This window comes from Condylura cristata, unplaced genomic scaffold, assembly GCF_000260355.1.
Source record: "Condylura cristata isolate star-nosed mole 26May11 unplaced genomic scaffold, ConCri1.0 scaffold00001, whole genome shotgun sequence".
NCBI classification, from domain to species: domain Eukaryota; kingdom Metazoa; phylum Chordata; class Mammalia; order Eulipotyphla; family Talpidae; genus Condylura; species Condylura cristata.
Genome location: NW_004567102.1, coordinates 2,599,205 through 2,625,373, shown reverse-complemented (window position 1 = coordinate 2,625,373; position 26,169 = coordinate 2,599,205). Strand labels below are relative to the sequence as shown.

Here is a 26,169-nt window from a genome sequence, read left to right as displayed (position 1 = left end):
TTTTTTTTTTTTTTTTTTAATCTCTTCCAGTTTACCTTTTCTTCCCTGGAAGTTTCATTTAATGGCACTGTAATATCCTACTTTCAGGTTATTTATAAAAAATTTTAAATATGGTTCAACCAAACATATACTTGTAGGAACTATGTTAATATTCTTACCAGAAAGATGTTTATTCCTAAATTGCCTCCTAAGTGTGACAAAATATTCCCATAATCTCTCGGTAACTGGTACTTTTAAAATTTCCTCAGTGGAGAAACTTGATAAGAGCCTGAACAAATTAGATCTTGTTTCTTGAATATTTGCTTCTCTATAACTTCAAGGAAAGAAAAAAAAAACACTAGATGATATGCCTTGGGTGTGACTTCACATAAGGAAACCATTTTACCTTTCCTTTAATAAGTCAAATATGATCTAAGATTTTAGTGACACTACTAAATGACTATTTTACCATCTTGCCAATCCAAGATGAGTTAGCTAATAAATTTTTGTCCAATCTACACAGCTTACGTGTACCACAGAGCTATATGGATGTACAGTGTTAGGGGAGTATTGGGCAGGAAAGAGAAAGGAGAGAAATAGTTCTTTCATAAGGTAGGTGCAAAACCTAGGTAACATAATGGATTGGTTGGTTTTTCCTTAAGTCAATACTACATAATTTTTAAAAGTCACAGTGATAGAGGGAGGTGAGAACAAATCAGTTGAGATGTTTATGTTAAATATCTTTAGCTTCCAAACCACCAAATGCTGAGGAGAATCCGGAGGAAAGTTGTAGTGCTGGAGAACCACTCCCAGGGACCCCAGGGAAACAGCCTGTCGCTTACTAACAGTTAAGTAACGGCTGTGGAAGAGAGAGGACTCCAGGTGGGCAACAGGGGCTCTACTGATCCCTCCAACATCACACCTCCCAGAGTAAAATCTTTTTCCTAGATTAAATCTCAAGTAAATGGTGTCATTGAAAGGAAAGATGATGCAACTGAGTTACTCCTACTGTTTACTTTCTACCCAGCATCACAATGAAGAAAGTATCTAACAGGAATCTTAACCCTGAAAAATATATCTGTAACTTTAATCATGATGACATGGGCTTGGTTCCCTTTTTCAAAAAGGCAGAATCAAGGTCTCCCTTCTTGTGGCTCTCCTGGCTTTGCCTTGCCATTCTTATTCCATTCCACTACCGTGGCCACAGCTCAGACCAAGGACTTCTCAGCTCTACTACAGGAAGCTCTGGGACATAGAATCTTTGGTGGCTCTGAGTGACTGAGTAGGTGAGGATTTTCCCTGCTCACACAGGTTGTGGAAGAAGCAAATGTCTCTGCCATGAAACCAGAAAGTGAAATGACCCTAGTATTAAGAAGACGCCGCCTAGTCAGAGGGCCAAAAGGTTTTATACAGGCAAGACATGATGCTTGAGCCACGCACAAAGCTGCCCCCAAATTCCTGGGAAGTAGTCACGCTTTGCTGATCTTCCATCCAAGTGAGAACAACTAGTTGAAAGGACACCACCAGGAGAGAGTGGAGCACTCCCCCGGCCCTTCTGGCATTCTTAGCAGACTTATTCAACACTGGACAGTGCTTCTGCCCTAGGTGGTGCTATTGCTGGTGATCTCCTCTGTTCTTGGCACAGATGGCTCAGTCACTGCTACCAGAGCTCAAAGAGGGGGTTATATTTCCTAATCTCCTGAAGAAGTCTTTCTTTGTCCTGGTTGGCACTGGCCAATGCTTGTTTAGTTTCTATAAGCTCCTTTTGTAGGGTAGGCAGTTCTTTCACCTGAGGAATAATAAGTAGTTCACAGTTAATGAATACAGTAATCATTTTGCAGAAACATCCAGTAAGGGAACAGGAGGAAAAATTCAAGCAGCAAAATCCCCAAAGTTTACCCAGTTATCAAGAGAACTCAACTAAATCTTTGCTATGAGCCTAATTCCCTCCTTAGGGTTGATGAGTTACAGGGACAGCAACAAGCATAAGATGTAACCAGCACTCACTTACTGCAATTCCTACTAATCCTCTATTTAGCCTCTATATACTTCAAAAAGCCAGGTGACAGGGGCCTAAACCACCAGCTGCAGACAGCATAAGCAACCTTCTTAGCCCTCTAGATTTTACTGGCTTTTGTGATTACATGTGCTACATGTTTATGGGAAAGGTACTATTCAGGTGCTCACCTGCTGTCCAAAAGCCTCCCCTGTGGGCACGAGAAACACCTGTTCTTTGGGGGGCTGCCTCTTCTCATTTTTGGGTTCTTCAGCTGATGGTCTGTCCTGAGCAGCAGCTGGAAAAACAGTAAAGGTGTAAAATGACAACTGCTACCAACATGCATACAATTGCTAGCAATCACCTATCCCCTTAAGAGAGGGACAAAGCAGATAAGCCAGGAGGTTGATAAGCCCAACTCACCGCCTATGTGGAACACACCATCATCACTCCGTTTCATCACAACATGCTCCATGGCCAGCGTGATGGGAATAGGCCCTGGGGATGTTGGGTAGATGGGAGGGATATCATCCTGCAGGAAAAAGGGAAAATCACATGAAAAATTTAGGTTTCAAGTACTTTTATGTCACTGATTATACATACACTCAATGTATGGGAGGACTACTGAGTCTCTCCTACTCTAGAGATGGTAAAACTGAGGATCAGATAATTTAATAATCTGTCAAGACAGGGTGAGAGCTAGATAAAAGGTGTCCTCACTACAAGTCCTAAATCCAGGATTTTCTGACAGCAACACACATGTATTTACTATTTTTAACACTGACCAAGAATGTTAATATGCATTTCTTCATTTGATCCTCACCACTTTTTAATGTGACAAGAGAAATTAGCAGCTATCACTGCCGGAATTCTTTGCCTTACAAAGTCTAGGTTAAGAAACAAAAGCTCCTCTCACTTTTAAGGTGATCCTGGAGTTCAGGAGCTCAATCTTCATGGGAACTACCACCGGGATCTCCTCATCCTCCAAGAAGGGTCCCAGGCCATTGAGCACCGAAGTGAACAGCTCAAGGTCACAGTCACGAAGTAAGAAATGCAGGAAGCCATTCTGTGGGGCCAGTGGGGAATGAACAGCTGCACCAGGCCCCACCTCAAAACGAAGGCCCATAGCTGGCTGGAGGCGACCAGTCTTCAAACCTGAGGATTCCTCAAAGTTTGGACCTTTAACAAGAGTAACAGTAGGAAAACAAATTAATTCTTTGACAGCCAGAGATTGTTCCAAGCATTTCAAGTATATTGAATGTTGTAACAACCCTAGGCCAAAAATATTATTGTTTTCACCTTAGAGATGAAGGTATGAGGCACAAAGAATTACCTGTGTAAAGTCACACAACTTATAAGCAGCAAAGCAAAGTCACTGGGCTTAACTACTATGATAGTGATTCTCATGGTAGAGGGAGGTTAAGTACCAGTCTAAAGCTGGCCTTGCCATGAGTGGGCACAGAGCTAGTGGCCAAGGAAAAGCTCTTAAAACATAGGACCCACCACTCTGCTAAATTAAAAACATCTCTTCCAACTCTTAGCCTTCTCATTTTTCACTGATAGTCAAGCGAGATCTATGCTAATCTCAAAACTCCATAAAGAACAATCCTAGAAATATAGCAAAGGTTATGAAAATGTGTATAACTTTGATTTTAGAAATTTTAGAAAATAAATTAGCATTGTCTAGTAAAGTTAAAGCTGTAGCTATCCTAGTGACCTAGAAATTATATTATCAGGAATATGAGCCTGGAGAAACACTTGAACATGCATACCAGCAGGCATGTACATGGGTGTTCAAGACAAACCTATTTGAAATAGCAAAAAATGATACTAGAAACAACCCAATGTCTATTCAAAACAGACTGAAGAAGTAAACAGTATGGATGCAAGGAATATTTTGGGAGTGATGATGATAGTTACACAGCTCAATAACTTACTAAAATCTAACAAATTGTATGATTACTGAGTGAATTTTTTAATATGCAAATTATACCTCAATAAAGCTTTTTTTTTAATTTGGTATGCTTTTACAATAAAGTTGTGGAAACGAATAGCTAACTCAACAACCTAAAAGAGTTTGAAAAATACCATGTTACTTGAAAGAAGTTACTCACAAAAGAATACAAACTATACTTCCATTCAGAAAAACTCAAAAGCCTATTAAGCTAACAATACATTGATACAAACACATGTGGAAGAATTATACAGGAAAATATGAGGATGATAAAAATAAAATTCAGGATAGTGATTCCCAATGACAGATTAGAGGCAGAGGAAGCGTTAGGAGAGAGGACCTCAGGTATGTAAACTGTTAATGGTACTGTTTTATTTATTAAACTAGGTTGTGGATACATGGGCTCATTGCGATTAGTATTTTATACTTTATATAGAATTTATGAAATATTTCAGGGCCTACTCAATATTATAAAAACAGTTTAAAATGAACCAATAGCCCCAATTTTTCATATTAATTTTTAAAGTATACATGATAATTCACATCACGTGAAGTTCCCTGATCAGATACAGGGTGATGTTAGCAGTCATACAAGTGAAGAAGTGACAGTGTTCTCATGCATAAGCTTAGGGCACACCTAGGAAATGCCAATGGAAATCAGCCTAAGGGATGCAAACTTGAGAAAGGGCTCCTCGAGAAGACTTATAAGGAGGGCTGATAAGAGTACTTCCTCCCTCTGTGAGAGAAGGGCCAATCACATGCAACAGGGCAACCACTGTGCAGCAGAGTGACAGGAGCTGAGTTCAGCTACGGCTACCCCAGACAAATCCCACCACCTTTCCTAGAATGTCCACCATCTCACCCGGGCACTGCCCATGCAGGAACTGCCAAAGTCCCACGGTGCCCAGCTGCTGGAGGGTCAGCTCCTCTGCTTGCAGGGCCACAGTCAAATCATCGCCTCGTACCTCAATTCCCAAAGATATCTCATTCACTTTCAGGAGCAGAACTGAGACCTGTAAAAGGAGACTCCCTTAGCTGAGCCCCAAGCTCCCAGCATAGAGTCTACCCTCTGCAGAGAAGAAAGCAGAGCAGCTAACCAGGTGAGGATTGAGATCCTCTCCACTGGGTGAGGCTGAACTGTTGGCCTCAGGTGACCCCTGGCCATAGCCTTCCAAAACAGGGCTCCCTTGAACACCAGCATTGTCTAAGACTGGAAGAGATCCTGGAGGGAGTGAGTCTGGACCAGGTTCTGCATAAAAAAGGCAAAAAAAAAAAGTTTGAAAGTTCAAAGCCAATGGCAACTGTAAAAAACAAAATATTTGACATTTATAAGACAACTTACTAGATACTTGATAAATTTAAGGAATTATTTATTTTTAAAATATGATAGCCATTTGGTTACATTTAAAAAAGTTTGTAAATAGAAGCAACCCAAGTGTCCATGGACAGATGACTGGATACACAAAGTGTGGTATAAACATCCAAAAGACTATTAATCAGCCCTAAAAAGGAAGGAAGTTCTGACACATGCTACATTGTGAATGAACCTTGAGGGCATTATGTTAAGTGAAATAAATCAGTCACAAAAGGAGTAATACTGCATGGTTCCACTTCTATGAGGTACCTAGAGTTTCTAAATCCATAGAGACAGAAAAGGTGAAGGGAGGAAGGAATGAAGAATTATTATCTAATGGATGCACACATACATCTTAAGAAATGGTGCATTCTCTTTTATTTTCATTTAAATACTTCAGAAACCATTTAATCAGTTTCCATTTCAAAAAGCTGAAAGAACCATTTTAACTTCCAGTGGTGACAGATCTAACTCTAAAAGGTCATTCATTTTGTCATAGACAAAAAGTCCCTAGTTACTTGCCAAAAATAAGATACACAAACCAAAAAAAAGGACAAATATAGACACCATTACACCAGTCATAAAACTGATTCCCCAGCTTCATCACTGGAAGACAGCCACCTTTCCTTTGATCTGAGTCTCTGCCTTTGATAAAGGTAATGTACCACCCAATAACTCAGAAGATGTAGGGACAAATCAAAAGCCACAAATCCATTAAAATTTCTTTTTCTTGTTTTGGCTAAATACATGTTTATTTTATCAAATCTCGGTTCTTTTTGTATCCTGCCAGTCTGAAAATAGATAGCAGAAAAGAATCTTTCTGGGCTTTCACAATTTTGCTTGGCTCTGCCTCCACCTACCAGACTCCAACAGCATCACAAAGCTGTCACTGCCATCACTGTCCACTGAAATCCGATCTTCAGGGCCACTGTTATCCAATGAGACACCATCAAATGACTGCTGAGATACTGTCCTTTTCATGGAGAAAAATCGGAGTCGGGCAGCACCCCCACTCACTGGAGCCGGCACCCCCTCATCTATCTTGGCCACAGGGTCCCTGTTTATAAAAATGAAAACAAGAAATGTGGCTTAAGAGACATGTTTCATCCTATTGCATATCCATCCCTTTCAGCCCAAAGAGTTACTATATATTATAGACATAAACTTTGATATCACCTATTACCTGGTAGAAGGGGGGTGGGGGGGTCACGTCATTTTCAACCCCTGATTTTTCTGAATCCTCATATTCTAGCAACTGAAACTGCAACAATCACCAGGAAATGTCAAGGTTATTCAGACAGTTCATATACAGAAGAAACTAATTACCTATAATTTCAGTGCTATGATTGGTACCTGAAGTCCCATTCACTCCACAGGTACCTAGTGATTAGCTTCTGCACACAGGTACCAGAGCAGGCACAGCATGTGGGTCAGAAGGTGAGTAAGATGATGAATAAAAGATCCCCTGTTCCCAAAGAATTTATATCAGGAGACACATCAAATGTAACATTATATGGGAGAAGTGACATGTCACAGAGAGGGACAGAAATGTAAGTCAAAACTAAGCGATATCAAACAGAGGAAAAGATGGGTACTAGAGATTTAAAAAATGGCTTCAATAGAAGGAGATGGCATTTGAGGTGGTCCCTGAAGGGCTATGAAAAAGATGGGGTGAAGGCATATGCTATGGGGACTAGTAAGTAGTTCAAACCAGCTAAAGCACATGTTTGTTAAGGAGAACAATGGAGGACTAAGTTTAAAAAAAGGTAACACAAAGAAAAGAAACCTTTTAGTTCTACCCTCCCATTTTACAGATGAAGTAACTGTCAAGGTTCACAACACAGTTATGGGTGGAATTCAGAAAAACCCACAACTTCCTAAATGCTTTTTTCACCCTACTACATGGCTTGCCCTAAGATTATAGAAAGCCATGGATGGAAGACTATACATGAAAGTACACATAGGGTTGGTGGGAATCTCTGCCTGCTGCTCATGTTGCTATGATTCTAAAATGGCCTAAAAAATAGAGTCTGCTGGCCCTCCCTGGTGGCGCAGCGGGTTAAAGCACTGACCTAAGAAGCTTAAGCCCCTTCCGCATGAGTTCGATCCCCGCCTGCCCCAGAAGTGACCACATGGCACAGCAGACCTCTCCTGACCTGCCCGCTGCTCCCCTCAGCAGTGTACTTTGTCTATCTGCCTGTTCTGCTCCCCACTCTGTCCCTGGTGAATCCTCCCACCTTCTGCATCTCTGGCCTGTACCCCAGTTCTGTATGAATAAATAAATAAATCTTTAAAAAAATAGAGTCTGCTGAAGAAAAGAAATAGCTGTAAAGTGCCATTGGATATAACATAATTATGCCATAGTAGGAAGTTCAAACACAATCTGGGAGTATAGGGAAAAGCCTGAGGGCTTTAAAATAGGGAAATACTCTAAAGGGAATACACCTGTGTTCTAGAAAGTTTGACCTGGCTTTCTCAAACTAACTATAAAAAATCAACAGTTCACATGTGGGAACAGAGAGGAAAACTGAATAGTGTCCTCAAAGTGGAACCCGGGTAGGAGCATCAGTATCAGTGGGGGCTTGATGGAATTGCAAAGCCTTGACTTCATCTCAGTCCTAAACTGGATGAGGGGTTCTGTGGGCAGGACTCAGCAATCTGTGTTTTCACAAATGCTGTAGGAGATTCTGAAGCAAGCTTCAGTTTGAGAACCACTGCTCTAGGAATCATGGTTAGAACCCAACAACAATTGGAAAAGGCAGAGTTTAAATGTAGAGTTTAAATGAGCAGGAGAATGATGCCACCAAAAAAAAAAAAAAGAAGAAGAAGAAGAACTGATCAGTGAAGGGCTAAGATATTTAGTTTTATATAGGTAAGATTTGAGGTATCTGGGACTCTCTCATGACCCTAGGAAGGTCATGTGGAATAACTGGTATTAAATGAAGAGCAAGGAAGGGAGGAAAATCGGGACAAGAATTACAGACTATCATAGAAATATGAAAATGGATAAAATAAGCTAAAAAAATATTTGGAAGTTCAGACTTACAAAACCTTCTAAAAGTTTGGCATGTGCATCAGCAATGTTAAAAATGTTTATCGTATTTGACCCAGTATCTGCTTCCAGGTTTTTATTCTAAAGATTTAGATACGTAAAAAGAGTAAAGTTCACAATATTAAGGACATTTGACACAATATTGGCTCTACCTGAGAAAAAGTAGAAACTGACCTTTCCCACTCTATAGTATAGTGGGGTGGATTAATACATCATGACACATCCATTTGCTAGAATATAACAAATTAAAAATTATGTATTCAAATACTTAATGAGTGAGGAAATATTCACAATAAAACATTAAGCAAATAAATAGGGATTCCTTTATATTATATACAAATAATATAACCTTAACACTATAAAAGTGAGTCTATATATATTGTATTTATATACTCATACTAGCATTCACATGGAGACAAAAATGTCAATACTGTAATTGGAACAAAATGGATGTAAAGGTAAATAGTGACTACCACTGGATAGTATCACTTCTTATCTATCTTTTTATTTTCTACAGTCACCAAATTGAGCACAAATCATTTTTATAATTTACAAAGTAAGTCTAAATTCTATTGTTAAAAAAAAATAACAAGGATATAACATAATGGTACTTCACTTCAAAATATATTATTTTTTAAAAAGCCAAAATTAGGGCCCTCCCTGGTGGCACAATGGGTAAGGATGCAGCACTGCAAGCTGGCCACAGCCGCCTCAGTGCAAGTTTGATGATGCCCTGGAGGTGCTCCACATGGCGCGGCAAGACTTCTCCTGACCTGCCTACTGCTCCCCTCAGCAGTGTACCTCCTTGATCTACCTGTTCTGTTCCCCACTCTGTCTCTGGTGAATCCTCTCACCTCCCCTGAACCTCTGACCTGTACCCCAGTTCTGTATGTATAAATAAATAAACCTTTTTTAAAAAAAGAGTAAAAAATATAAGTTACCAGAATATGGACAGTTTAGCCCTATGCAATAATATTAAGAGGATAAAAAGAAGAGAGCAGCTGAGGGAAAAAATACTCATTCTATTATGTATGAATTAAGGGGGTGGGGTTACAAATGGTCAGAATGAATTGACCAGCAAGATTAACAGCCAGGAGGAAGATTGAGAAAAGGCCACCAGTTTGGACAGTTAGGAAACCATTGTTGTTTTACAAAAGAAATCGTAACACACACCTTTCTTTTCTCCTTTTTACCTTTCCTCTCTTCCCAGCTCCCTTATTTTTCTCCAATTAGAAAGAGCAGTTCATTTGGTAATTGGGAGTCTGGGATATCAATCCTCGCCCTACCACTCACAAGTTTTGTGATCTTGAGCAAGTTTCTTACCTCTCTGAGTCTCGTTTCCTCATCTGCAAAGTGAGGAGTGATAATAGTATCTGCCTTACAGGGTTGTAAGAATTCACTGGATTAATAGTCTAAGTATTTAGGACAGTGCCTAAATATAGAATATACTCAATAAATGCTGCCTCACTCGTATTATTATAAATAATAATGCAATTAACAATACAATTAATCCCTGTACGTAATTTTCTCTCCCCCTCCTAGGCTAGTGGGTACTAGCACACCCTCAGGCATTGCTTAGATACCCACTTAAGACAATTCACCAAGACAAAAGCTCTAAAGTGACTGCTCTTCATTCATATCATGGTCCCCACACCACAAAGTGTCCCCATAAAGATTTCCTGTCATCATATCTTTCCTAAAACCTGTGGGGAAACCCGTGCCTTTATACTCTGTGCATTTCTGCTTTCTGCTTATTCCCAATTCTATCTCCAGTATCTAACAGAGAGTCTGCAGTAAGCAAGGACTCAAAAAATATCTGTTAAATGAATGGATGAAATTCTTCCTTATCTATTTCCCTGGAAGATGTTGATAAGAAGTGTCAGAAAGACCAAGTTCAAAGCCCCACATTTTCTGTTTACAAGGTACAGGATCCATGAGCTCATCCTTTCTGAGTCTGTTTCCTTACCTAAAAGTTAAACATCTGTAGCCAACTCAGCAGGCTGTGGTGGGGATCAAAACAATCAAAATATGACATGAGAGCCCAATGAAAAGTATAAAAATATCATACTGATGCCAGGTATTGCTCTTCAGATAAGGCATATCTACTAAAAGTAGTTAATCAGTAAGAGAGTTAACTTGATACTTCAAAGGAATAAATGTTGACTGAAAACAGTCCAAAAATAGACTCTGCTATATGGAGGCATGTGAAAATCCATGGGGTTTTGTTATTTTATTGGAATTTATGGTTCTTCCCTATTACAAACTTAGATGTCATCCTGAGAATAAGTCTCTCCAACTGGTATATCTGTATCCACTAAGTAGCCTGAAAATTTCTCCAATGCTATGCCTCTAACTCTATGCACTCTCCAGAACTAAATGGTGCTTCCCAATCTAACAGCACACATGATAAGAGGCCTTAAGCCAAATGAACAGAGCTAGGAGGAAGAGAGGGGATGCAAAGGAGGCAGAGAACCACTCACTTGGCTGGGGGAAGGGACAACATCTTGTGCATGGTGGAGGTCATTCGGTCTCTGCCCAAACTAAAGGCATCCTTAGTCAGGGACACAGCTTCCTTGGTGAGGTCCATGGTGGCATGGAGAGCCTCCTTGGTGGCATCCTTAGTCAGGTGAATAGCACTTGACAATTCTCCCTCAATGTTCTTCAAGGGGATGAGCTCACCCTGTCCATTCATAGCAATATCCCTGGCACCTGGGGGCTTCAAGGCAGCTGGTGAGCTAGATGTTTGGGCTCTGCTCAGTCTCTTGGCCTGCCGGGAATCAACTGCCTCATGGCCCTTCCCTACCAACTGCTGTGCACGAGAATATGAGTCCTGCAGTTCTCCATTGCCATGAAGAGGCAGTGGCCTATCTTGAGCTCCATCCAGATTTTCAATGCCACTATCCTCCAGAACCTTTTCAGGGCTTGTTGGGTCCTGGTCTGAAGATGCATCAGACTTCAGCTCCCGATCCTCTGAAGGAGACAGTTCTGAATCAATGATGCTGGTGGTATCTGAACCTGCAGAATCAGCTTCAACAGACCCTGGAGTAGGATTCATAAGCAGAGCCACCTCAGCACTGGGGAAGAGGATTCCAATGCAAACTGTCTGGCCTTGCAGGGCAGACCCAGTTATCGCCTCCGTATCCTTAGTCAACTGCTCCTGAAGACCCTGCAGCACCTCCTTCAGGCGGAGCAGAGCTAAATACTGGTAGTGGTCAAGCCTCACGCGGACATGTGCAGGGGAGTGTATCAGCATGTGAACATCTGCAGCATCCTCCAGCTCTGCCAGAGGTCCTTTGTTGTCCACACCACTGCTGCCTTCTTCCAGAATTTCCATAGCTTTTGTAAGGCCTGATAGGCTTTTCAAATCGTGCTCAGTCTTTGACCTCTGATGGGACACAGGGTCAGACGCAAAGGCCTCAGAGTGGACAGGACTACCAAAGCTGGCTGATGGTTTCAATTTTCCTTCTGCAGCCAAAAGGAGCTTCCGTGCCTGGGCTTGCTGCCAGCGGAGGGGCAGACAGGCCCAAATGGACAAGGGGAATGGAGACACAAAACTCAAGGCATGACCTTTGAAGTTCTCTGTTCCCTCAAAGTCCAAGGAGATCTGGGTGAAATGAATGGACCAGAGATCTTGGGAAGCCTTAGGCCTCTGGGGAGGGAGATTACTAGGTTGAGGGAGACGGGAATCCATCTGGAAGGCATGATGCAAAAAAAGCATGTGCAGAAGGCTGAAGCTACCTGGAACCTTGGGAAAGTGAATGTAATTGGAATGAAAGAATTCAGCAGCAGCAAAACCCCGGAAGACACCTTGGAGGTCTGAACAGCTACAGTGTGGTGCATGACGTGTATTGGTGGCTGTCATGCCTGACGCAGAAAAGACAAGGGCCTGGGGCCGATGCAACCCGGCCTGTTCTCTCTTCTCCAGTGGGAAGCTCACCTTCAGAAAGAAAATGGAACCCAATTCAGAATGGCCATCTACATATTTCTACAACCCACCACTAATACACATATGAAGGACCATTTAGACTATGAAGTTGCTTTTCTTCTATTAAGTGGACAAAGCAGAACCCTGGGTTATAGCATGGACTCCCCAGCACCCCTCCTGGGAGTAAAGCAGCTGTGGCACCAACGGGGAACGAAAACCCCACGTTCTCCCTACCTTTAGCCAGAAGGCATCCAGTAGGATATCCAAGTGTTCATCTTTCTGGCGTGAATCTTCCAGCTTGTAGATAGCTTTGAACTGTTCCAAGCTGCGGTATAAATCCAGGCAGAAGAGGTTTCCCCAGAGTAAACTGATGGGATCCACAGTAAATGCCAGACCATTTAACTGAATATAGAGATTGGGACAGGGAACTGGAAAGCAGAGAAAAAATGAACAGCCATGTACAAAAATAGCAGCCTGATTCTTACCTACCAGCTAATAATCATTTTATCATCAAGCAATCAAAGGCCCATATTTATGGAAGGCAAGGTTTTAGCAAATGTGTGCTTAACTCAGTCGAACACCTAAAATTCCTGATGACAAATGAAAATATACGTAGTGTCCCCAAGGCTGAAAAATGTAAAGAACATGAGCTATATACCAAGAAATGCTCAGCTCAGATGTTTACCTGGAAGCTCCTGATTATCTGGGAAGTAATACTCTGTGAACTCAATGTGAATAGCAGAGGCCTGAGTAGGTAGATTGTGAAGTTTCCGACTGCAGGAAAGGAGTGTAGACGGTTTCTTACTTGGCTGTCCAGCTGTTGAAACCTAAGTAATCATGAGTTGCTCTTAGCATCTATACAATACCCAGAACAGTCTCTCAGGAAATAGCTCAATTTCCTCTAAAGTATAAATCCTCTACTATCCTTTCAAAGGCTGTCACAGGAAACATAGTGCTTTTCACAATTATCCCAGGCATTCTCACACCTGTCAAACACTATCCACAAGTTAGTTTTTTTCAGTGAAAGATTTGTAGTAGGGTATTCAGAGGACACGGGGAAATCCCAAGTTCTGAACTCAGCAGCTATGCTCAGAAAGAAACAAACTAATTTTAACTCACACAGGAGTGAGGGAAACAGTTCCCAAATCATACAACCTTGTTCACACTTACTACCTTCCAAATGAACTCTCCCAGCCCTCTGACCATGTCCCCGTGTCCTGGGAGCCTCACCTGGTGGATGTCCAAGTCATCCACGCGTATCACCATGCAGCTAGAACGTAAGCGATTCCAAGCTGGAGGCCGAAAGGCAGCCTGTTGGCCCTGAGAGGGGGCCTTCTCAAGGGGGTTCTTTCGAGGACTAGAAAGAGAATCTAAATAGAAATAAGAGGGAAAGGTAAGTCTGATACACTCAAAACTTACTGTTAATAGAATTAAGAAAGTAAAAATCCTATAATCATTAATGCTATGTAGGAAAGAGTTTAAGAGCACTACCTAGCTCCCAGATGGAACTCAAAAATCCTATTCTCTTTTAGACCAAGGAAACAGCCTTGGAGAGAGGTGATGACAATCTCTAACATAGCAGCTATCCCTGGGGGCAAACAGGACTCTAAAGAAAAGTCACTGGTCTCTCTCCATGGTCTAAAGTTCAGATAATTAGCCAGAGAAAATTGGGGAAAGTTAGTCAAATGCTTTATCTTCACTGTATTCCTAAGTTAATGGCAAGATGATAAGCAATAAGAGTCTTGCAGCTTCTCACAATCCACCTGCTTTCCTCCGGAAAGGAGAGTCTACACCCAGATGCCAGGGAGGTTTTAGACCCGTTTCCTCATGCCACTTCTCCATTTTACTCTGAAATTCCATCACCAGCTTCTGGGCCCACTGGCCTCGGGTCTCCATGGCCTCACAGTGTCGCACCCAATGCTTGCAGCTATCACCTGTATAATAAAGAAGCAAATTATTTAGTTCAAAATCATAATCCAATATTCCAATTTTTCTTTCCATAAGTACAGTTATATTTCAGAATCTGATCTCTCACACTCAATCCATAATTCTCTGAGATAAGTAAAAAATTATCAGTGAGAACATTCAAGTTGCTCTTGATCCCACAGGTGATCTTTCCCCAAGGATCCCAAATAGGTCAACTGCTAACTGCTGCCATCTTTGACAATGGACTACTATAGAGACTCTAAAACTAGTGGAAGCAAGTTGCAGAGGGTAGAGGCAAAAACATCTCAGGCCTTGCCTCTCTTTGCTGCTTCCTCTTATGATTAATAAAGAATCATCGATAATGAACCATGCAAGTTTCTAGAAGGTGTCCTCTTAAAGAGGGATATTCCCAACACTCCTCTTTGATAAGATGCTAAAACCCTAGTATCCAGGGAAGTGAGGGATCAATTCAGAAGTGTGCCCTCAATATGTGGGCCGAGAAGCTAGCACTATACCCATTTAGAATTCCCCTACCTGCCCAGTGGAAAGGATAATAGTCAAACGCCATCTTGCGGAAGGTAAGCTGCATGGCACCACCCATGAGTCTGTTTGCAGAGATACCTATAAAAGAAAATTAAAGGTAAAGAGCAGCAAAAGAAACAAAGAAGCCTAGTCATCACTTGAAGCACTTTAAAGTCCTCTTGAGGGTGAGCTCAACCTAGCTGATAGACTGTGCTCCTGAAAAACCATGAAGTCAGGCTGAGAGATTTAGACAGTCCTCTTTGAAGTTATAAGTTAGTGGATATGCTAGAGAAGATCAAAGAAAGTATATTCCATTGTCTCTGTAAATGTTCACCAGACTTCCAAAAAGGTAAAAGAAACTAAAACTCAGCATTTCAAAATTCCAACCTTATGTTTCCCACAGACATATGCTACAAGTTCAATGAACTGGTTCTTCCAAACCTACTATTACTGTCCCTCAGTACAATAACCTGGAAAAGCATAAGCAGGTTCCTCAAAAAACAGGACTTATATTTATTTTGCTTCATATGCTGGCCTCAAAGCCAAAGCTTTGATATTAGACAATAATTAGATACTGTACAAACAAGGTCACATGAAACACTAAAAAATAGTGTACTAAGGAGGACATTACAAAAATATAGAATATTATAGGCAAATTGGAATTTTCAGCTATAAGTCAAATATCATCTTGAATTTATAACAAATTTGTACTAAGCAAATGACATTTATCTATCTCTATTTTATCTTTCCAACTAGACTCTAAGAACTGCCATAGCAGGAACTGTTTCTTCTATACATGCTTATTGTCAGACCTGCCCTATTCTAAATTACCACCCTGTCCCATAGTAATGGGATGGGAAAGCCCATGGCTTGCTACAGATGTAAAATGGTACACAAACAGCCAGCTCTTTTTCATCCAACCTAGATGTCAGCACCCAAGTTCTGTACTAATCACCATCCTACCAAGAGATATAACTCTATTAATATTTATATTTTCAATCTTTTTTCATAATAACCCCATATAAGGAGGCTTTTAGATATTTTCCTCCTAACCGCCTCCCTCCATGAAATTTTAATACAACAGATAAATTGTGTATCTACTTTTATGTATACTATATAGCTGGCTCTGTGTTCTTTACATAAAAAAATCCTTTTCCTTTAATTTAATTCAAAATTAAAGACTAATTTTTTCAAGCTAAGTTAAATTTTTATACTATTAATATTAAATATACTTCATAATTATAGTTGTCAAGTAAATTTTATTGCAATTTATTCAGTACGTTAAAATGTATCAAATTACATCTGTAAATCTGCAACTTAAAATAACAAGTCAGAATTTTAATTATTTAAATTCTTCAGCATAAGTGAAGGAACTGGAAGTTTTTATTAAATTCTTTAAATTATTTTTAGTTAACTTTTAACTTTTATATGCTATGAGAAAATGACTTTATATGCTATTCATTTAGATATTGTCAATATTTTTCCTTTTCAGCACTTTACCAAATTAAGGATACATTAAATAACTTTCAGTGAATTGACTAATAAGACAAACTATTATCATTTAATCTCAAAATTCAAATGACAAAAGTAGAAAGGGTCAAACATAACACTAACAAGGTAACCAGTGGCAGCTAACTGGCACTCACAGGCCATCTTTAGCCATATGACTTTGAGATGGAACAAAGGATTGAGAAAGTCTTCTAATTAGTCATCAGTCATGGTTTCTAACACTGCCCTTTCACACATTTTGGGTATCTTCCATAAAGTCAACACCAATGCTATTCATGTACTGTGCAAGAAAATCCTGTGAGAGAAATTAAATATGAAGGAATCAATTTCTGTCAGGCAAGGCTATGCTTTGGAGATCCATAAACATTGTTAATAAATAAAGATGATTGCTTTTTCACACACATTTGCTTATGTCCAAAATAAGAAAATATCAAGATAGAAAGTAGATCAGCTGTTGCTTATGGCTGCAAAATGAGAAGTGATAGCTAATGGGTTACAGGTTTTCTTTTGCAGACTATAGTGTTCTAATATTAGACTATGGTGATGACTACACCCAATCCATTGGCCATACTAGAAAACAAGTACAGTATCTATTTTATTACTCTAGAACAATATATATTCTAAATGGGTGAATTTATGATCTGTGAATTATATCTTAGTATAGTCATTAAAAGAGCCATTTTTACTTGCTTAAAGATTAATATCAACCCAGTTAAAAAAGTATGACCAGGGCCCTCCCTGATGGCACAGCAGGTTAAAACACAGCACTGAGAAACTAAAGCCACTTCAGCATGAGTTTGATCCCCGCCTGCCCCAGAGGTGACCACATGGCGCGGCAGACCTCTCCTGATCCGCCCGCTGCTCCCCTCAGCAGTGTACTTCGTCAATCGACCCATTCTGCTCCCCACTCTGTCTCTGGTGCATCCTCTCATCATCCCTGCATCTCTGACCTGTACCCCAGTTCTGTATGCATAAATAAATAAATCTTTAAAAAAAAAAGTATGACCAGGCTCCTGGTAGGAGAGCATTTCACAGCCATGATCTTTCAACTGAATTAAAAAGTTAAAAAGAACAACAAACAACACAGATTGAGCATAGTAGAGTAGGGTCTAGCATTGAAATAAAATATAACTACCAATTGCCAACACTTGGCAACATATTTAATTATAAACACATAATTAAATGTGAGATAGAAATGGTAAACAGTGACTAATTAAAATTCTTCAATGAACTGATGAGAAAAGGATAGCAGGCCTTACAAGAGATCAAATTTTTTTGACTCACAGGCCTTCTCCTGATGGAAAACAGTGAAAAAACTTCTATCTTCCTCCCATCAACTACCAACCTCCTCTCTGAAGCATTATGAGCTGTAGCTTGATTTCTTTTTTACTGAGATACAATTGGCATATAACATTATATTGGCTTCAAATGTACAACAGGATGATTTGATGTTTGTACATATTATGAAATGACTGCCACAATAAATTTAGTTAAAATCCATTTTAATTACATAATTACACATTTTGTTCTTGTGATGAAAACTTTTAAGATTTATTCTCTTAGCAACTTCTAAATATGTAATACAGATCAGTAACTAGTCACAGTGCTGTACATTATTTCCCTATCAGTACTTTATTTTATAACCAGAAGTTTGTAGCTTTTGACCATCTTTACCCACCTCACTACCACTGCCTCTACTCTCACCACCCATGTCCCTCTAGCAACCACCAATCTATGCTCTGTATCTATGAGACAGGATTTTTTATATTTGTTTTTAATTTCAACAAATAAGAGAAATAATACAGTTTTTGTGTATGTCTGACTTATTTCACTTTGCATAATGCCTTAAGGCCCAGAGATTTTGTCAGAAATGGCAAGATATCCCATTTTTGTATGGCTGACTAGTATCCCGTTGTCTATATCGCTAGCACATGCTTTTTACCTGTCCATCTACTGATGAACTCTTTCTCATCACGTTCCATGCTTGCTCTATTATAAACAGTGCTGCAATGCACACTTTTCAAGATAGCATTTCAATTTCCTTCAGATAAATACCCAATAGTGGAATTGTTGGGTCATATGGTAGCTCCATTTTTAATTTTTTGTGGAACTGCCATGCTATTTCATGTGACTGCACCAATTTACATTCTTGCCAACAGTGCACAATGGTTCCTTTCTCTTGGCATCTTTGGCAATATTTTATAATATCTGCCACTCTAAGGTGTGAAATTCTATAACATTGTGGGTTTTGTTTGCATTTCCCTGGTGATTAGTGATTTTAAGCATCTTTGCACACACCTGTTGGCCATCTGTATGTCTTCTTTGGGAAAAAAATACATCCAGGTCGATTCTCTGCCCATTTAACTGGATTAGGTTTTTGTTTTTGCTGTGGAGTTGTCTGAGTTCTTTATATATTTACTTGTCAACCCATCAGATAGATGTTTTGCAAATAGTTTCTCCCATTCAGTAACTTGCATTTTTAATGTCCTGATGGCTCCTTTCGTTGCACAAAAGCTTTTAAGTGTGATATAGTTCCACTAGTTCATTTTTGTACTTTTGCCATTGCTTTTGGTGTGAAATCCAAAAACTCATGACCAAGACCAATGTCAAGAATCCAATTTGATTTTTTTTTTAAAGATTTATTTGTGCATACAGAACTGGGGTACAGGCCAGAGGTTCAGGGGCAGTGAGAGGCTTCACCAGAGACAGAGTGGGGAGAACAGGCAGATGGACGAAGTACACTGCTGAGGGGAGCAGCAGGCAGGTCAAGAGAGGTCTGCCATGCCATGTGGTCACCTCCGGGGTGGGCGGGGATCGAACTCATGTGGAAGTGGCTTTAGCTTCTTAGTACTGTGCTTTAACCCAGGGAGAGCCGAATCCAATTTGATTTTAAAGGACAATGCTGCCCCACCTCAAGCCAATGACCTTCCTGGTATACAATAAATTCACCTCCATTATCAAAGGATAAGTGGCAAATTAACCAGAGGTCCCAACGTCTTAAGTTAAAGGAGAGATTTCTGTCATGATGGATGCACACAAAATATTTTGTGATACAAGACAAGTTCTATATATATAATATAGATTATATTTAACTCTTGAAATGTAGCTGGTACAAATAAAGAACCAGAATTTTTAATTCTGTTTAATTCTAATTTAAATAGCCACATTTGGCTACTGGGCATAGAATATGTCAAATATTGGACATATTGCCATGTTGGACAGTATTTTAGAGTAAATACAACAGATATATAATGTGAGTCACATAAATAATTGTTAAGTTTTATTTTCATAGTATAGGTTATTTAAATCAATATATACAAAATATTAGTTTAACATGTAACTGATATGAAAATACTTACTGGCCTCTCCCTGATGGCACAACAGGTTAAAGGACCGCATTATGAAGCTCTCCAAAGCCACTGCAGCACGAGTTCAATCCCCAGCTAGGGAGCTGACCCACGTAACATGGCAGACCTCTTCTGACCTGCCTGCTGCTCCCCTCAGCAGTATACTTTGTCAATCTGCCTGTTCTGCTCCCCACTTTGTCTCTGGTGAATCCTCTCACCCACCACACCTCTGGCCTACACCCCAGTTCTGTAGGCATAGATAAATAAATCTTTAAAAAAGAAAATACTTATCAAGGTACTCTATAATCTCTTTGCATTTTATCCTCAAATCTTATATGTATGGTACACTTGCAGCACATCTAACTTGGGTGAGACAATATTTCATTCTCTAATAATCACATATGACTAAATGGCAACCATATCAAACAAAACAACTCCAAAGATGTTTTGAACTTTAAAGCTCTTTCTGTATACCTAGTTCTCCCTCCCAAATCAGAAGAGGAGAAACAAAGTTATAACAATCTTTCTTACTCCTTGCCACCTCCAAGAGTCAACCATACTTGGTTAGAGGAGTTATCCCTCTCTCTAAAAAATAAAGAGGTCTTTACATTCCACCAAATAGACCAATTTAGTTTAATAAACAAATGGGGGCTACAAGGAAAGCTACAGTCATTCACTTCATATTGTGGATTACACGGCCCTACCACATGCAGAGGCAAGTGTTAAACACCCCTTATCAAGCTAGAGGATGAAACTCTCAACTAACGTACTCTGAAGAAGTGATCCTCTGTGATTCTGATAGGATCACAAGCAAAAACCCAGAGATGCTATAGTAATACTTGTAAGAAACAACCAAGCAAAATAAGAAACTTTTAAACAAAGAACTCCCAAAATTTATTAACAGCCAATTTATTAACTCCTATAAAGGCAAAAGTAATCTTTATGTTACCACTGCTTCTTTCAGCTTTCTCAGAGTGGAAACAGAGGGGACTAAAGTCACTTCAACTCCAAGAAATAGCCAAGCAAAAAAAGAAAGGTAGGCTCCCCAAGGGAAGTTAGTCTAGGTTTTACAGAGGCTAACCTTCAGAGGGAATAGGCAGTAAGACATCTACCATGCGGTAGTATCTAAAACCAAGAGTTTCTGGCCAAGGCAGTATAGAGGAAAGATTGAATACTGAAGGAACAAGAAGCAGAGTAATATTACTACATATTATCTCCCATTATGATCATCCAACTTCAGTATATATCTAGTTTAAATCTAACAACAATCTAAGAGATAAATAAGTAGGATGTGATTTACATAAATTTACCAGTTAAGAGAATCAAGAAGTTAAGCAAGAGGTTAAGTGATTTCCCCAATGTTCATAAAGAAATAAATTAATTTCTTTTCATTCTGAGAAAACATGTAACCTGTATGTAATACCAACTGAAAAGCATGACAAGAATACAGCATAATCTTTCTGCATGGAGCAAGCATATTTACATACAATAAATATTTAAACTGGAAATTCTAGTTTTCTGAATTGAATTTAGTTTCTTTAATCTTATACCAGTGGTCAACATTGCCCAAGGGACTTAAGGGAAAAAAAATATGTAGTGCTTGAACTCCATTCTTAAAGATTCTACTTTCATGAGAAGTAAAAATCATGGGATTTAGGCAAAGACTCAATGTCTTTACTTTATTAAATAGCATATGTGATTCTGATGTACCCTACAGGCTGAAGAGATTGCCTTACACTAACAAGGAAAAAACACGCACACACACAGCCAGGAAAGTTGAGGCCCAAGAAATTACTGACAAAGGGAAGCTAAACCAAGTGTGTCTGGAAAAGAGTCTCCCCCCCAGGTTTTACCCAGAGCTGAAGGCAGTGATGGGCCACCCAACCAGGTTCAGACCTCACAGGATACACACCTGGCTCTCGGGACTGGCTATCATCACAAATGTGCAGGTCAAGGCGGGAGATGAGCAGGTGGTAGGAAGACTCTTTCACATCAAATTTCTCAAAATACTGGCTGAGGCGGTTACTGCTGCTGTTGCTGCTGCCCTGGCTACCACCAAATGCCTGGGCCCAGGACTGCTGGGCGCTGGGAGCAGGTGGAGTTATCTACGAATGACAGAGAGAAAAACAAGAAGTCCAGAACCTGAGAGACTCCTTCACAGACTTAAAGTTTTAGTCTTAGTCCAGCCTGTAGATGCACAGCTTAAGCAAGATGCCCCTTTTCTTGTAAAACTGTTTACCTAGTGACTCACTTAGGCTTCTTCACTCAAAAAAGTCTAAAAAGCCTGCCTAAACTCTACAAAGCCTAATTATAATGAGTCTAGTAGCTGTCAGAATACTGTTCTGAAGTCTAAACTATTATCCAAGCTCTTAACTTCCCAGGGTATAGCTCATTAATGCAAAAACATCGCCTCCAGGAAATCTTCTCTCAGTGCCTTCTTTCAACCTCAATAATTATATGCCTTTTCTTTGTGCATTCATGTTGTTTACAGAATAATACATAATGTTTGTATTGTTACATAGCAATAATACATAATAATTAAACATAATATTTATTTCCACTATAACACATAACCTGTCATACTATAAGAACTTGTTCATGGTTGATATTCCAAAACATTAAGTATTCCAAGGACCAAAACAAGAGGCTGGAGACACCTAGTGAGCAGTGAGCAGAATAAATGAATAAATCAGAGGCAGAGGCAAAAACCTATGAATTAGGTATGAATTAGGTCTGGCCTACTATCTCCCCAGTCATACCAAGGTTGACTGTCTAGCCTCTAACCTGCACAGGTTCAGGGGCCAAGCTCTTTCTCTGCTGGGCTGACTTCTCCATCGCCTCACTCAGCGACTCTGCATACTTCATCATAGCCTTGAGCTGTGAGTCAGTTAGCACCCAGAGCAGGTCATCCAACAGGAACATCAGCTTGGAGGCTATCACGTTGCAATCTTTGGTCTAAAGGGGCCACACAGAATACAGAATTCAACACCTTATATCACTCCAACTTCTCAAAGTGATTATCAATTTCAGAGATGGCTTTTTCTTTTTCTTTATATTTTATTATATATATTACACACACACACACACACACACACACCATCATTCTTCATTTTATACATTTTTTTCATCTAGGTTGTAATCCCCAAGGACTTCCCACCACCAATTCAACCATGTGCTATCAGAGATGGTCTTTCAATCCCCAGTATGTGAAAAGAAATTATCAAACATTTCTGAGAGTCAATTTCTTAAAAAACTACTACAGTTTTCTGTGACTAACAAGCAGTGGCAATAGTCAACTGCTAAGTACTGATGCCAGTGTCTCTATATATGGGTAAAAAAGTGGTTTCCAAAATTAAGATGATATGGAGGCAGAAACATTGTCTCACTAACAGACACAATCCAACACTGATTCACAGACATTCCCTACTCAATTGTTTTTCTAGGGGCCAGTAACAAAAAGAAAAATAAATTCCTGCATTGAAGGAGGATAAAAGGTAGATAAAAAGGGGAGATTAAAAGGTGTTCATAAGAAAAGGGAACACACTCACTCTTCTTTTGAGAGCTATTTGGATCCTTCCCTGGTTGGTAATAAGCCTCAGTGGAGTGGTGACTGGGTCCTGATCACCGTTGTCTGTGGCATCTGCCTCAATCCGAAGAGTTTGCCAAGTGATTTCCTTAAATGTTAAAACCTGGAAGGAGATAAGTAAACTCCCTTAATGCTAAAGATGAAAGGAACTAAGAGGTAGGAAGCCCAAGGGGAAAGGTTGACAAGGCAGAGCCTCCCACCATTCTCAGTTGAGATTCTACCAATATATTTAGTGGATCAGAGATCCATAAAAGAGATCCATAAATGACTACAACAGTAATAATGGACAGAAGGGATTCTTGGGATTCCAGGAATGGGGGAAACATTTGAAGAAATCCCCAAAGTAGGGATAAAACCCTTAAAGAACTGATTGAATTTGAAACTCCCGTTCTCTCTTCTTACAGTGATAAGGCTGTTACCTCTCCTCGGCGGGGGTCAGTGATGCGGGTAAAGCGAAGGTCACTCTGCTGCCAGTTGGGGTTGACACTGTAGCCCTGGAGCTGCCACAATTCAAAAGAAGCATGGAAGGCTTTGGAGTGAATCTTGATGGTGATAGAACTGACGACGATGAACATCCCCTCCACTACCTTCTCAGCAAAGCCATACTCGCTACAACAAGGGAAGCAGACCAGTGATCAGAACTGTATGAGCTTTATGGGGTCTTTATGTTGAAGACACCAGACAAGACTATTAAGTGTACCTAGCTCTGGATGCTAGGACCATCATTAGGTCTTTTGTTTTGTTTTTGTTTTTGTCTTTTTTTACATTTTGAAAAGACAGGCTTATTAGGAAAAGGAACAAGAGAAAAAGTGGCACTTTCATAGTCACAGGCAGGCAGGAGAGCTGTCTTTTCTTATATCTTTTAACTATCTAAAATTTATGATGATGTCATACTTTGCATTTTGATGTCATACCTTTTTTGTTTGTTTATAATAGTTTATTTTTACATCATTTTGTACATTTTTTTTTCATCTCAATTGTAATCCCTGTGGGTTTCCCATCACTGAGTTGATGTCATACTTTTTTTTTTTTAAAGGTAATCTGACTCCTGAGTACTTCTTTTTATTTCTTTTAAAGATTTATTTATTTATTCATACAGAACTGGGGTACAGGCCAGAGGCTCAGGGGCAGTGAGAGGCTTCACCAGAGACAGAATGGGGAACAAAACAGGCAGATCGATGAAGTACACTGCTGAGGGGAGCAGCAGGAGGGTCAGGAGAGGTAGGCCACGCCATGTGGTCACCTCCAGGGGCAGCGGGGATCGAACTCATGCGGAAGTGGCTTTAGCTTCTCAGTGCTGTGCTTTAACCCGCTGTGCCACCAGGGAGGGCCTGATGTCATACTTTTAATGGGATTTTTTTTTTCTTAAAGAGTGGAGTAAATGAGAGATTTAATCTAAAAATAAACCCCCTCCTGTTAAAAAAATAAATTAAAAAATCTTGGGCCTCCCTGGTGGCATACGGGGTTAAAGCATAGCAGTACAAAGCTATTTGCAGCCACTGCATTGAGAGTTCAATTCCCAGACAGGGAGCTGACCCACATGGCTCAGCAGACCTCTCCTGACCCACCCGCTGCTCTCCTCAGCAGTGTGTTTCAGTACAGCTGCCTATTGTGCTACCCCCTCTGTTTCTGGTGAAGTCTCTCACCCATTTACCTTGCACCTCTGGCCTAAACCCCAGTTCTTGTATGCATAAATAAATAAATCTTTTAAAATTAATAATAATAAAATAAAATAAATCTTTAAAAACAAAACAGAAATGTGTACATATGTGCACCAAGACTTAGGTACAATAATAGTTATAGCAGCATTATTTCTTTCCTCATTATTTAGAATTTACATACAGAAAAATTCAATTTTTTTGATGTATAGGTGTAAGGTTTTGAGAATTGCAGTGAGTCATGAACTGACTACCAAAGTCATGATAGGAAAAAGCTCTTTACTATACTTAATATCCAGAAAGTAGAAACAGACCAAATGTCCTTCTACAAAAGAATGGGTTGAATATGGCATGTAATGGGCTGCTATACAGTAGTAAGTATGAGTGAACTACAAATATATGTAACAACATGGATACTCCCATAAATGTGCTGGGCTAGACACAAATGACTACATATATAAAATTACATTTGTAGAATTTTAAAAGTAGTGAAAAGAGCACATGGTGTTTAAAATCAATATAAAAGTTATCCTTGGGGATGAGTATGACTAGAAAGGTTACAGGAGACTCTGGAACTCTAGAAATAGTCTGTTTCTTGAAAGTGTTAACACTGCAAATAATCATTGTGTTGTATGCTTTTAATTTGTGCGCTTCAATGTTAGCAAAAAAAAATGAAATAATATGGCATCAGATTAGGCAAAAATCCTACAATTTGGCGATATATTTTATACTGCAAAACTCTAGGAAAACAGGAACTCTTACCCATTGCTGGAGATAAAATTATAAAAATTTCTAGACTCTTTATAGTGGGGAATTTAACAATGTACATTAAAATTACATGCAGCGGGCCTCCCTAGTGGACTAGGAGTTAAAGTCCTAGCATTATGAAGGTATGGCCAGCCACTTTGGAGTGAGTTTGATCCTCTCAGCCTGTGAGCTGACCCACATGCACAGCAGACCTCTCGTCTTGCCCACTGTTCCCCTTGGCAGTATATTTCACGCAATCTATCTGTTCTGCTCCCCACTGTCTCTGGTGAATCCCACATACCTCTGACATATACCCTAGTTCTTGTATGCATAAATAAATTTTTAAAAATCTTAAAAATAAAAAAAAAAACATTTCCCCTTTGACTCAGCAGTCCCTTCTATGAATCTATCCCACAATAGGCTAGCAAAAATGCAAATGATCCAAATTGTCCATCAACTGATGAATGAATAAATAAAAAGTAAGCAGCCATACAACCAAGCATCTATCATTCAGTCATAAAAAAGAATGAGAGGGCCCTCCCTGGTGGCGCAGCGGGTTAAAGCACAGCATTGAGAATCTAAAGCCGCTTCCGCATGAGTTCGATTCCCGCCTG

The 26,169-nt window shown here is 39.8% G+C and overlaps 1 protein-coding gene across 1 annotated transcript in view; it reads right to left on the bottom strand.

Moving 5' to 3' along the window:
- Positions 1 to 26,169, bottom strand: part of UHRF1BP1 (UHRF1 binding protein 1) — a 67,329-nt gene continuing 41,160 nt past the window's right edge. The window contains exons 5-21 of the mRNA XM_004673980.2: positions 23,570 to 23,759; positions 23,113 to 23,253; positions 22,349 to 22,519; positions 21,477 to 21,669; positions 14,721 to 14,807; positions 14,024 to 14,194; positions 13,491 to 13,630; positions 12,946 to 13,087; positions 12,495 to 12,688; positions 10,816 to 12,272; positions 6,144 to 6,340; positions 5,027 to 5,178; positions 4,792 to 4,942; positions 2,892 to 3,154; positions 2,399 to 2,507; positions 2,167 to 2,273; positions 1 to 1,768 (exon numbers count right to left, since the gene is read on the bottom strand). Of these exons, the coding sequence (XP_004674037.1) occupies positions 1,640 to 1,768; positions 2,167 to 2,273; positions 2,399 to 2,507; positions 2,892 to 3,154; positions 4,792 to 4,942; positions 5,027 to 5,178; positions 6,144 to 6,340; positions 10,816 to 12,272; positions 12,495 to 12,688; positions 12,946 to 13,087; positions 13,491 to 13,630; positions 14,024 to 14,194; positions 14,721 to 14,807; positions 21,477 to 21,669; positions 22,349 to 22,519; positions 23,113 to 23,253; positions 23,570 to 23,759 (3,994 nt within the window). The 3' untranslated portion in view covers positions 1 to 1,639. The remainder of the gene's footprint in view (positions 1,769 to 2,166; positions 2,274 to 2,398; positions 2,508 to 2,891; positions 3,155 to 4,791; positions 4,943 to 5,026; positions 5,179 to 6,143; positions 6,341 to 10,815; positions 12,273 to 12,494; positions 12,689 to 12,945; positions 13,088 to 13,490; positions 13,631 to 14,023; positions 14,195 to 14,720; positions 14,808 to 21,476; positions 21,670 to 22,348; positions 22,520 to 23,112; positions 23,254 to 23,569; positions 23,760 to 26,169) is intronic.